At 47.2% G+C, this 10,220-nt stretch overlaps 1 protein-coding gene across 1 annotated transcript; it reads left to right on the plus strand.

Moving 5' to 3' along the window:
- The first annotated feature begins 1,546 nt into the window (after positions 1–1,546).
- Positions 1,547–9,535, plus strand: LOC146334450 (microtubule-associated protein 1 light chain 3 gamma-like). Its single transcript, XM_084824258.1, has 4 exons — positions 1,547–1,740; positions 3,281–3,336; positions 6,962–7,068; positions 8,492–9,535. The coding sequence occupies exons 1-4, from the start codon at positions 1,701–1,703 to the stop codon at positions 8,652–8,654; spliced, it is 366 nt and encodes a 121-aa protein (XP_084680384.1). The 5' UTR covers positions 1,547–1,700; the 3' UTR covers positions 8,655–9,535.
- The last annotated feature ends 685 nt before the right edge of the window (positions 9,536–10,220 follow it).

Consider the following 10,220-nt stretch of genomic DNA (forward strand, 5'->3'; position numbering starts at 1 on the left):
ATGCTGCGTTTCAAGGAAGCGGGAACGGCAGGTGGCCCTAAGACTCCCCCCTCCAAGTGAACACAAGAACAGCAGAAGAGCCCTGCTGGATCAGACCACGTAGTCCACATTCTTTTCGCACAGAGGCCAAACAGCTGCCCACGGGAAACCCACAAGCAGGACAGGAGTGCCGCAGCACCCTCCCGCCCATGTTCCCCAGCAACTCGTGTACATAAGCAGACTGCCTCTGACTGCAAATAATAATATTTTGTAGTTGGATCCTGTCTTAGTCCTACTTAGAGGAGACCCAACTGAAATTAATGGTTTGTTGTTGTTGTTCAGTCGTTCAGTCGTGTCCGACTCTTCGTGACCCCATGGACCACAGCACGCCAGGCCTTCCTGTCCTGCGCTCTCTCCCGGAGTGTGCTCAGGTTCATATTCATTGCATCAGTGATGCTATCTAGCCATCTCATCCTCTAGTCATGTTGAATTTATGGCTTTTTCATTTCAGTGAGTCTGTTCTAAGAACAAGTAAGGCTGCACTCCTACATCTACTTACTTGGCAGTAAGACTCATTGGACACAGTGGGATTTACTTCCGAGTGGACATGGAGAGGATTGCGCCGTAAGTCTGGAGCCAAGCCATCATCATTCCAAAACCCGCACAGTTGGGGTGATCCTTTGGGTAGCCTAATAAAGGTATTACAGTGACACGGATTTTACCATTTTACATATGATCAACACACCGCTACCTTTGCTGCTGCTATTGCTGCTTATTATTATATTATTATTTAATCAGTGTGCATGGCATTTTACAGAGCACAAGAGACCCAGGCCCCTTTCCCGCCCGCCCGTAACATACCTCTAAACTTCAACAGAAGAGAGTCAACGGTAGAAGGGGAGTCAGGCGTAAGCATAAGAGCCATGCTGGATCAGAGCAAGGGTCCAGCATTTCGTTCCCACAACGGCTAACCAGATGCCCCAATGGGAAACACACAAGCAAGACATGAGCGCCGCAGCGCCCTTGCGCTCAGGCTCTCCAGCAACTGACATCGAAAGGCGGATACTGATAATGACAAGTAGCCATTGATAGCCTTCTTCTTCCAGGAATAAACGGGGAAATAGGCTGTTGCTTCGGTCACACATGGCCAGGCTTCGTGACAGGCTGAGGCTGCAGTCCTACTACAGGGGAGTACACACATCACTGAACTCAACTGGACACCCTTCTGAGTAAATCATGCATAGGATTGCACTGAGTATCATAATGAGAAAAACAAAACGAAGCCCTATATCTCCGTGGTGGCTGGGGAATGCTGGGAGATGTAGGACTTTTTTCTGTCTAAACATGCCTAGGACTATGCCCTTAATGGCTTTAATTTACACGGATTTTACATCTTGCGGCAGTGAGTTCTATCAATCCATTCCCCCTTGGGCGCGCACCCAGGACGACTTCCTTTGGTCCATTCACGGTGGGCGAGTCTGGTCTGGGGGTGGGGAAGCCCCTCACTCCCTTCCTGCCTCCTCCCACCGGAACCAGAAGTTGGCGATCCCGATTCTGTAAGCACTTTGGGGGGAAAGGGTTGGACTGAGCGGGGCGTGCGGATCTTCCGCTATTTAAACGCTTGCGGAGGGGCTGAAGTCAGAGTTTGCATCGGAAGCGGGTCGCCTTTTTTCTCCCTTCTTTTGTTGTTGGGCTCAGAAAAAGGAGCTTTTCGTTCCAAAATGGATTCGTTTCCTCCGTTCAAGCACAGAAAATCCTTCGGTAAGAGTCACCCACCCCTTTCTCCCCCATGTAAACGCCCCGCTTTGCATTACGGACCCTGCAGGGCGTTGTTCTTTTTCGGCTGCGGGCGCCCCCTGCTGGCCCAAATAGGCGTGTCGTTGATTTTACACCTCCCTAAGCTTGAACACAATTATTATGAATGAAGTATTTCTGAAACGATGTATTTCTTCTATTCCTCTGACCTCATTCTGAACTCTCCCATCTCCCTACACCAGGGGTACAGCTAGGTTGGACCTGGGGATCCAGGGCTGTCTAGCACCCCACCCAATGAACACCCATATAGCAACAGGTACAGAAGCAAACTCTACTTTATTCCTGTAGTCATCATCATGTTATGATTTAAATGCGTTTAAAATACAAAACTGCACACGTTCAGAGTATCTTTTTTAAAAATCTGGGCAGGCAAACAGTTTTGTTCCAACATATCAGGGATGGTGATGAAATTTTAAAACATGGAGTAGTTGTTAGAGCGGAGGAGAAGAGAAAGGTGAGTTGTGTGTTTCACAACTGAAGAAATACACATGGTTATCTAAAGCCCACACCCCCAATAAGCCCATTAAGTCCAGGGTTTAAAACTCTAGCTACACTACTGCCCTATGCCAGGGCTGTGGCCCTCCAAATTTTTGGCCTACAACGCTCACCTGCCCTAACTAATATAGCCAAAGGTGAGGGATGATGGGAGTTGCGGTCCAACAGCATCTGGAGAGCCACACTTTCAACACCACTACCCCACACCCTTGTGCAGAAAGAGCATCTGATGAAGTGGGCTTTAGTCCACAAAAGCTTGTGCCTGAATAAATCTGTTCATCTTTAAGATTGGAGTGAAAGGTTGTATTTTTATTTTTTAAATTATAGGTGCTTTCCCCCCCCCCCACACACACACATATTTTAGGGTAAACCCTCCGAAGGCAGTGTACAAGAAAATGTAACTCCATAGAACAATAACAGTGATAAAATAAGAATTTAACAGTTAAAACGAGATAGTGCCATATATGCACTGACCCCTGTAGAGTCCTAACTCAATTACCGGTTAAGGTAAATGCGTGAGTTTTTAGGGCCTGTTTGAAGGCCTGTAATGATGAGGGTTAGTTTTCTGGTTCTTGCTTGCAGAGAGAATTTAGTCCCAGGAGGGGAGACCAGAGCAGGGTTAAGCAATGTAATGTACTTTTCTTGATGCCTACCAAGGTGTCCTTTAAAAAAACAACACACATACATTTTCTTACTGGCAGCTGCAAATGCTGTAAAATAGGTTTCTGTTGGTGCTCAAAACTGGGTTTAAAGGAGTTGTTTAGTGTGTTGGGACTCAGACCCCATCTATGCCTGGTACTCGGTCTTCTGGATGAATGACTTGTCCTTTGCCCCGCCTTGCATGGCAGCCATTTTGTCATGGTGCCCAGGACAGTTTCTCAAATTGCCAGATGTTCCCATGGCCCCAAATGGTTGCCTAGCCCTAGACTAGAGGATCTCATTCTGTTGAAGTAACTATTCCAATGTTTTTCCTTTTTATCTCCCACTCCAGCCTCGAGGAAAAGTGAGGTGGCTGCTATCAGGATCAAATTTCCTTGCAAGCTACCGGTATGTGGGTTTGGGGTTATCTATATCTTGTGAGTAATTGGTAGGGTAGGGTGTATGTGTATATCTGTTTTGTTAAACTGGGTTGGTTTGAGATTTAGTCATGTTTAGAGTAAATCCATTGAAATCCATAAGACTATAAGGTAGTCATGACTTCCTTGTCCTACTGATTCCAGCATGTCTCCGCTAAGCATGACTTAAGTCTCAGAGCCAACCCGCTATCTACAGGAGTGGGCTGCCTCCTGACCAGGAAAAATGCCTAGTTTGTTCCTGTGCTTTTAATTCTATAACTTGGTATATACCAATTTTTCAGTGACTTCTGCCTAAGAGGAGCATTATCTCATTTATGTCTTTAGGTCCTGTCAGATTCTCTTTGCCTTATTTCCTTCCTTTCCATATGTTGCTTGTTCTCTGCCTTTGGGACGATGAGTTCAAAAGCGATAATTCCTTCATTGTTGTTGTTGTGGTTGTTCAGTCGTTCAGTCGTGTCCGACTCTTCGTGACCCCATGGACCATAGCACGCCAGGCCTTCCTGTCCTGCGCTCTCTCCCGGAGCGTGCTTAAGTTCATATTCATTGCATCGGTGATGCTATCTAGCCATCTCATCCTCCGCCGTCCCCTTCTCCTTTTGCCTTCAGTCTTTCCCAGCATCAGGGTCTTTTCCAGAGAGTTTTCTCTTCGCATTAGGTGGCCAAAATATTTGAGCTTCAGCTTCAGTATCTGTCCTTCCAATGAGCACTCAGGGTTGATTTCCTTTAGGATGGACTTTCTCTCTTTCCCCACCCCACTTTTTATTTTTTATTTATTACGTTTCTATCCTACCCTTTTTCCTCTTGCAAGGAACCCAAGGCAGCTGACATGATCCTTCTCCTCTCAATTTTATTGTCACAACAGCCCTGTGAGGTAGGTTAGGCTGAGGGTCAGGGACTGGCCCAGAGTCACCCAGTGAGCTTCATGGCTGAGTGGGGACTAGAACCTGGATCTCCTGAGCCCCAGTCCAACACTCTCACCACCACACCACAGTGGCTGTTGTGGTGTGCTTCTTTCTTCCTTGATTCTGTTGTTGGTTCGGCTTCTCGTCCAACTGGATTCTGTAAATGGACATTTTAAAAGGCTTTGAAAAGGTACAGGATAGAAGCTGGGAAGCTGAACAAAAGTGGTGTAGTTCGATGCTCCAGTTCAGCTTGATTGCCCAGTCCGGTGGCCCATTTGGGGGTCTGCTGCCTGCCCTGGCAGAGGTTCAGGCTGTATTTTACGATGAGTGTAATATAGCAGTGGACAAGGTCTGAGAAGGCCCACATTAAAATCCTCCCCCCCCCCCCCAGCTCAACTATGAAGATTTCTGGGTGATCTTGGGCTGGTTGCATGCTTTTGGCCAACCCACCTTGCAGGGTTGTTGTGTGGATAAGATGGGGAGGAAAGGGGAAAGTCGTAAATGTTCAGGAGCACCTAAAATCTCTAGCCCGCTCACTACTTCAACACCGGGAGTAGGCAATCATTGGACTACAACTCCCATCAGCCCTGATAATTGGCCATGTTGGCTGGGGCTGATGGGAGTTGTAGACCAAAACATCTGGAGGGCGCCCAGTTGCTTACTGCTGTGCTACCCCCTGACTGTCATTCTTAATGGGTTCATGTTACTTTGTTTTTAAAGTTTTATTTTCTTGAAGTGTGGTTACTTTAACATGTGCAGCTTGCTTTAAAACAGGAATGGGAATGTATGGCCCCCCAGACACTGCAGCTTCCATCATCCCTCAGCATTGGCTATGCTGGCTGGGGCTGATGGGAGTTGTAGTCTGCTTAAAAAAAAAACCTTCACATTATGACTACAGCAGTGATTTCAGTTGCTCAAAATACACAGCTTCTGCATAACCTTCAGCCTTTTGTCTGCTCTGAAGTCAGTCCCACTTAGGTCTAGTTTTCCCTGCCAGTCTCCTGTGGCTGAATGCTCCCCCATCAAAAAATAAAATAAAAATCCTGCACATAAAAAATAGCACATTAGAGACAAGGCTAGTGATAGCACTCCTTAAATTGCTGAAGGGCTGTCCCTTAAAAGAGGACATGGACTTATTCTCTACTGCCCTAGGAGGCAGGATTGGATCTAACAGGTTAAAGTTAAGAAGGCTAGATTTTGGTTGTCCATTAGAGGAAAAGTTTTGGATGGTAAGATGAGGGGAGACAAACTGGGAAGCGTCCACCACAGTTCTACAGAGAGAGAACATGTCTCAAGATGCTGGGAAATAAAACTTTATTTTCAATAAAGCCCAACGCATTTCAGCCCTGATATTTTTAGGGGTCTTCTTCGGGGTAGCTTTCCAAACACTCAGAATGTTATATCTCTTCAACTCTGTAACTGGGTGGTAAGAGCAGTTTGATAATGGGACCAGTTACCTAGAAGGGGTGGGCTCTCCCTCACTGGGGATCTTCAGACAGAGACTGGACAGCTATCTGTCAGAGGTGCTTTAGATTTAGTTGGACTAGATGACCTCAAAGCCCCCCTCTGATTCTATATGATTCTAGTCTTCTCCCTGACATACACTTGTTTGCTATGCACTGGAGCTTTTTAATATGGAGTGGTATTGAAACATAGGCCCCTTTAATCAGCTGTAATCCAGAAATGGTTTTGAGGGAGGTTTTTAAAAAACTTTATCCAGAATCCTGCAATGTCCACCTTCCCCATGATATCTCCACCCGCCCCAACCTTCTCACTGAAGCAAATTACCATCTCAAGCTCTTCAGGTACTTTCCCATACACCTATTCCCCTCCCACCCCTCTTCCGCTCTCCTTTTTTAAACCCCTTAAAATCTGGCTTTGGTTTAGATTTGATAGGACTGGAATTTGGAGGACGTGAACTATTCCTGACCCCCAGCAGGCGGAGCCTCCCGGAAACTTGATGGTGGTTACCTTGCAATCTTAAAACGGATTATTCAGCCCTAGTGCTGGGTTGGGGAAGTTGTTCCTAAAACCCAGCCATCACACGCATTGTGGTTTAAGAATTGCTGGGTTGGGCAAATTGGTGGAGGATAGATAAATGGTTAGTTGTTAGCTGTAATAGCTAAATGGAGGCCCCCACCCTTTTTGGGTCTGTGGGTACATTTGAAATTTTGAGATAGTCTTGTGTCATGGGTGCTCTCACAAAATGGTTGTTATGGAGGGTGTAACCAGGCAAAAAACAGCCATTTTGCACTTCTCTGAAACATGCCAGAATCCAATGAGAATAAAAAAGAATAAGAATGAAGAAGAATGAAAAATAAGAATATATAATATAATATAAATTATATAAATTATATTATATAAAAATAACAAAATGATGAGGGGCAGGGAATCCAGCAAATGCTAAAAATGTGTGTGTGTGTGGGCACATTGGTGCCCATGGGCACCACACTGGAGACTCCAGAGTTAAAGTGATGAACCTCACTGTACAGTAGCAGTCTACCTTGGGGTACTAGGACAAATTGGGAATGGCTGTCTTCATTGTTATCTGCATGCATGAGCTTCCCAGAGGCCTTGTAGGCCCCTTACAACCCTACTATTCTATACTATTCTATGATCTGGTTGTTTTCTGTTGGAGATAGCTTGCAGGCTCGTTGGCCTGTTGAACTTCTCAAACATGCTTCTTGTTCACAGGTGATCCTGGAGCGTTACCCCAAGGAGAAAATGTTGCCAGCCTTAAATAAGGTCAAATTTTTAGTTCCCCAAGATCTCACCATGGGCCAGTTTGTCACAATAATCCGGTGAGCATCTGTAATCTCTAGCGTCGTAATCCTAATCTGTGTGGAGGACTCTCTGGGTGACCTAAAAATAGGTGTTGCCATTTTGAACATTGGTTCTCTTCTTCCACTGCCCCCTAATTCAATCCACCCTAAGACTCTGGGATACCAGGGGATATAAACCTTAACGTTTTTCACATGTTGGTGAGAATGTAGCTCTCCTTTTTGGAGGGGAAAATGCTCAAGTCTTCGGGCGAGGGTGTTGAACCTCTTTCGGTCTGAGGGCCACATTACATTTTGGAGGAGCTCTCGAGGGCCGCATTCCAGTGGTGGGCAGGGCCAGAAGCAAAAGGGGCGGTGCCAAAAATACCTGCATATTTAGGCATTTCAACCTTTTTAGAATGACAGGCTGGGGTTGGCGGGGGGGGGGACTCCACAAAAGCCAGGAAACCACCAAACAATTGGTGGTGAAGAGAACGAGGGTAGAGCCAGGGGAACAGGGTGGTCCATATGGGGAAAACCAGAAAGCTGGATTTGGCCCCAGGGCCTCAGTTTCTGCACCCCTGGCTTACGGCGTCTTCGTGATAAGTTTGCACATGAGGTAACTCTTCCACTGGCACAGCGTTCTGTATCTGTCAGGGATAGGCCTCATGTTCTGGTTCCTGTTCCCTGTCAATCAGGGGAAGGCAGTCCTTTTTTGGAGGGGGGGTCAGGGGCTGAATGCTGGCGCTGAATAAGGCTGAAGCCAGCAGCGGGCAGGCCCAGAGTCTAAAATGGGTGCATCACCCCTATTTTTGGCCACTCATTTCTCTCTCCTGCTTTCTTTGTGCTGCCAAGGAAGGAACACCTCACTCCTGCCAGAGATCTGAACTGATCGCCTGCAGTGGGCTTTTGAAATTGGGCCGGGGGCCGCATGATATTAGGCGGAGGGCTGCAGATGCCCCGCCCTTGCTGTGGGGCAGTACTTCATTAGCCACTCCAGGGCACTGTGGGAAATTTTAATATGATGGCTCATAGTTGACCGTCCTGCCGGGAGGGCGGGTGGGGAGACCACCGTGGGAGAGGGCCCTTGAAGGGCTCCCTGCCAAGGGGCCCTTGCCACCTGGAAGTGAAGCGGCCCTGCCCGTTATGAGGTGCTTTCCACACCACAACTGCCTCACTTGTTACCTTTCCCAGACATGGGCTTCCAGCAAGTCCTGACAGGCTGTAAAAATAAAAACGGTTTACTGAGCAGCCGGTGGGCTGCGAGCGTGTCTCTGCAACCATATGTGGGGCCTGGTTTAAGCAGTGTCTACGTTAACTGGATTGTAAATGGCCCGGCTTTGCGGGGGGGGGGGGATCTCATTATTACATCTGTGAACAAAAATTAAGGGGGGCTGAGAAATACAGAATTGCTTAGGCCTCACGGAAGCCATGTTGGCTGCGTGTGTTGCTTCCCCCCCCTCAGGAACCGGATGGCCATCGGCTCGACACAGGCGTTCTACTTCCTGGTAGACGGCAACCGCAGCCTGGTTAGCATGTCATCCACCATGGCCGAAGTGTACACGACATACAAAGATGAAGACGGCTTCCTCTACATGACCTATGCCTCCCAGGAGATGTTTGGCTGATGACACAGGGGGCCATTTTGGGACTCCTGGCTCCTTTTCAGAGATGTGGTCGCCTGCCTCACGGATGCTGTGGTTCTACGACTTGGTTGCCTGCCTGTCCTTTTCCTGGGGTTGCGGTGCTCTCTAAACATCTCTTTCGATCTGCTTGCCTCTTACTGTGTGTAAACCAAGAGGTTCTCTCTTTTTTTTCTGAAGGGGGAGGCTTGTTTTATGATGGACAGAGCTGATGTCGGTTTAGCTCTCTGTGGCAGTCACTGGGGTGGGATGTCTACCTCTTGGTAAGAGCTACCTGGCTGCCGCAGACCAAACCTTCTGTGTCCTCGAAGTATTGCCACCCAAAAAGCACAGGCTACTTCAATCTTGGGGTAAAAGTCTTCCCTTTCTGCTCCTGTCTCCAGAGAAGCCACAGTAGCACTTAAGCACTTTTTCAATTAGATGGTGGTAGCTGTGCCTGCCCTACTCCCCAAGTCCATAAATTGAGATTACCTTAAATGATTTCTTTTGGCAACCAAGGAAGAGGGGACTAGGAGAAGGCCGAGTGGTGACGGTTGCACAAACTGAAGATCATACCTAGAATCTCCCACCATCATCACCAGACACTGCTGCCTATGCTGGGAAGGTGGGCAAAGGCCCAGATATGGAGCTGTAGTAGCACAAAGTTTATATGTGGAGGAAACTGGGAAGGGGATTTTTTTATTGCTGCCTATAAAGAAGCTCGAAGTATTAACATTTTGTCTGGGTAAAAATGCAAAAGTAAACTATGCGTGCTTTACTATAATGTTTAGAGGAAAAGTGTTGCTTTTTCAAGGTTTGGTTATTTTAAACTTGCATGCCGACTGGTCCACTCAAGGTAGAAAACTGTTGTCTACCTTATCTCCTTTCCTGACTCTACCTTTGGGGAGGGGGACAACTTTTCTTGAGACCGTTGCTGTTGGCCAAATCAAGCTCGGGACCCCTATTTTAAAATCGGCTTTGCACAACCTCAGCTGCTGCATTGAAGCAGAGCCCTTGCAAGACCTTAACTCCCTTACAAGGTAAACATACTTAGCTCAGTCTTTGGTTTTGTATCTAAAGTCTTGAAAGTACACCCAAAGCTACTGATCAGCCTCAAAGAGAGCTTCTATTCCCAGTTTCTAATGCCTTGACATAGAAGGGAAGGGCATGAGTTGGTGAGCAAAAAGAGCAAGGAGCTTTCTGGTTTATATTGGGGGGCAGGAGGCATCCTGCTCAGGAACCACAAGGAAGTAAACTTCACCTTCTTGGTAGGATCATGTTAGGAACATTGGAAGCTTTATACATAGTCAGACCCCTGGTCTATATAGTTTGGTATCATCTGTACTGATTAGCAGTGGCTCTTCGGGTTTTCAGAGGCATCTTTCCTAGCCCTACCTGGAGATAGAACCTAAGGCCTTTTCCATGCAGAATATGTGTTCTACCACCAATTTTATAGCCCTAAAGCTTTTTCAGGTGTGTGTGTGGGGGGGGGGGGGAAGGAGTGCAGCTGTCATCCAGCCAGGAAAATAAGACATGTTCAGATGTAATGGGAGCAGGTTGACTTTCAGGACG

Source organism: Heloderma suspectum, chromosome 17, assembly GCF_057233095.1.
Source record: "Heloderma suspectum isolate Gila_16-S chromosome 17, 16-S_ref, whole genome shotgun sequence".
Classification (NCBI taxonomy): Eukaryota; Metazoa; Chordata; class Lepidosauria; order Squamata; family Helodermatidae; genus Heloderma; species Heloderma suspectum.

Coding starts and splice junctions, on each gene's coding strand:
- LOC146334450 (XM_084824258.1), top strand. CDS start 1,701: ATGGATTCGTTTCCTCCGTTCAAGCACAGAAAATCCTTCG. Junction 1,741..3,280: donor CAAGCACAGAAAATCCTTCG/GTAAGAGTCACC, acceptor CTCCCACTCCAG/CCTCGAGGAAAAGTGAGGTG. Junction 7,069..8,491: donor CAGTTTGTCACAATAATCCG/GTGAGCATCTGT, acceptor CCCCCCCCTCAG/GAACCGGATGGCCATCGGCT.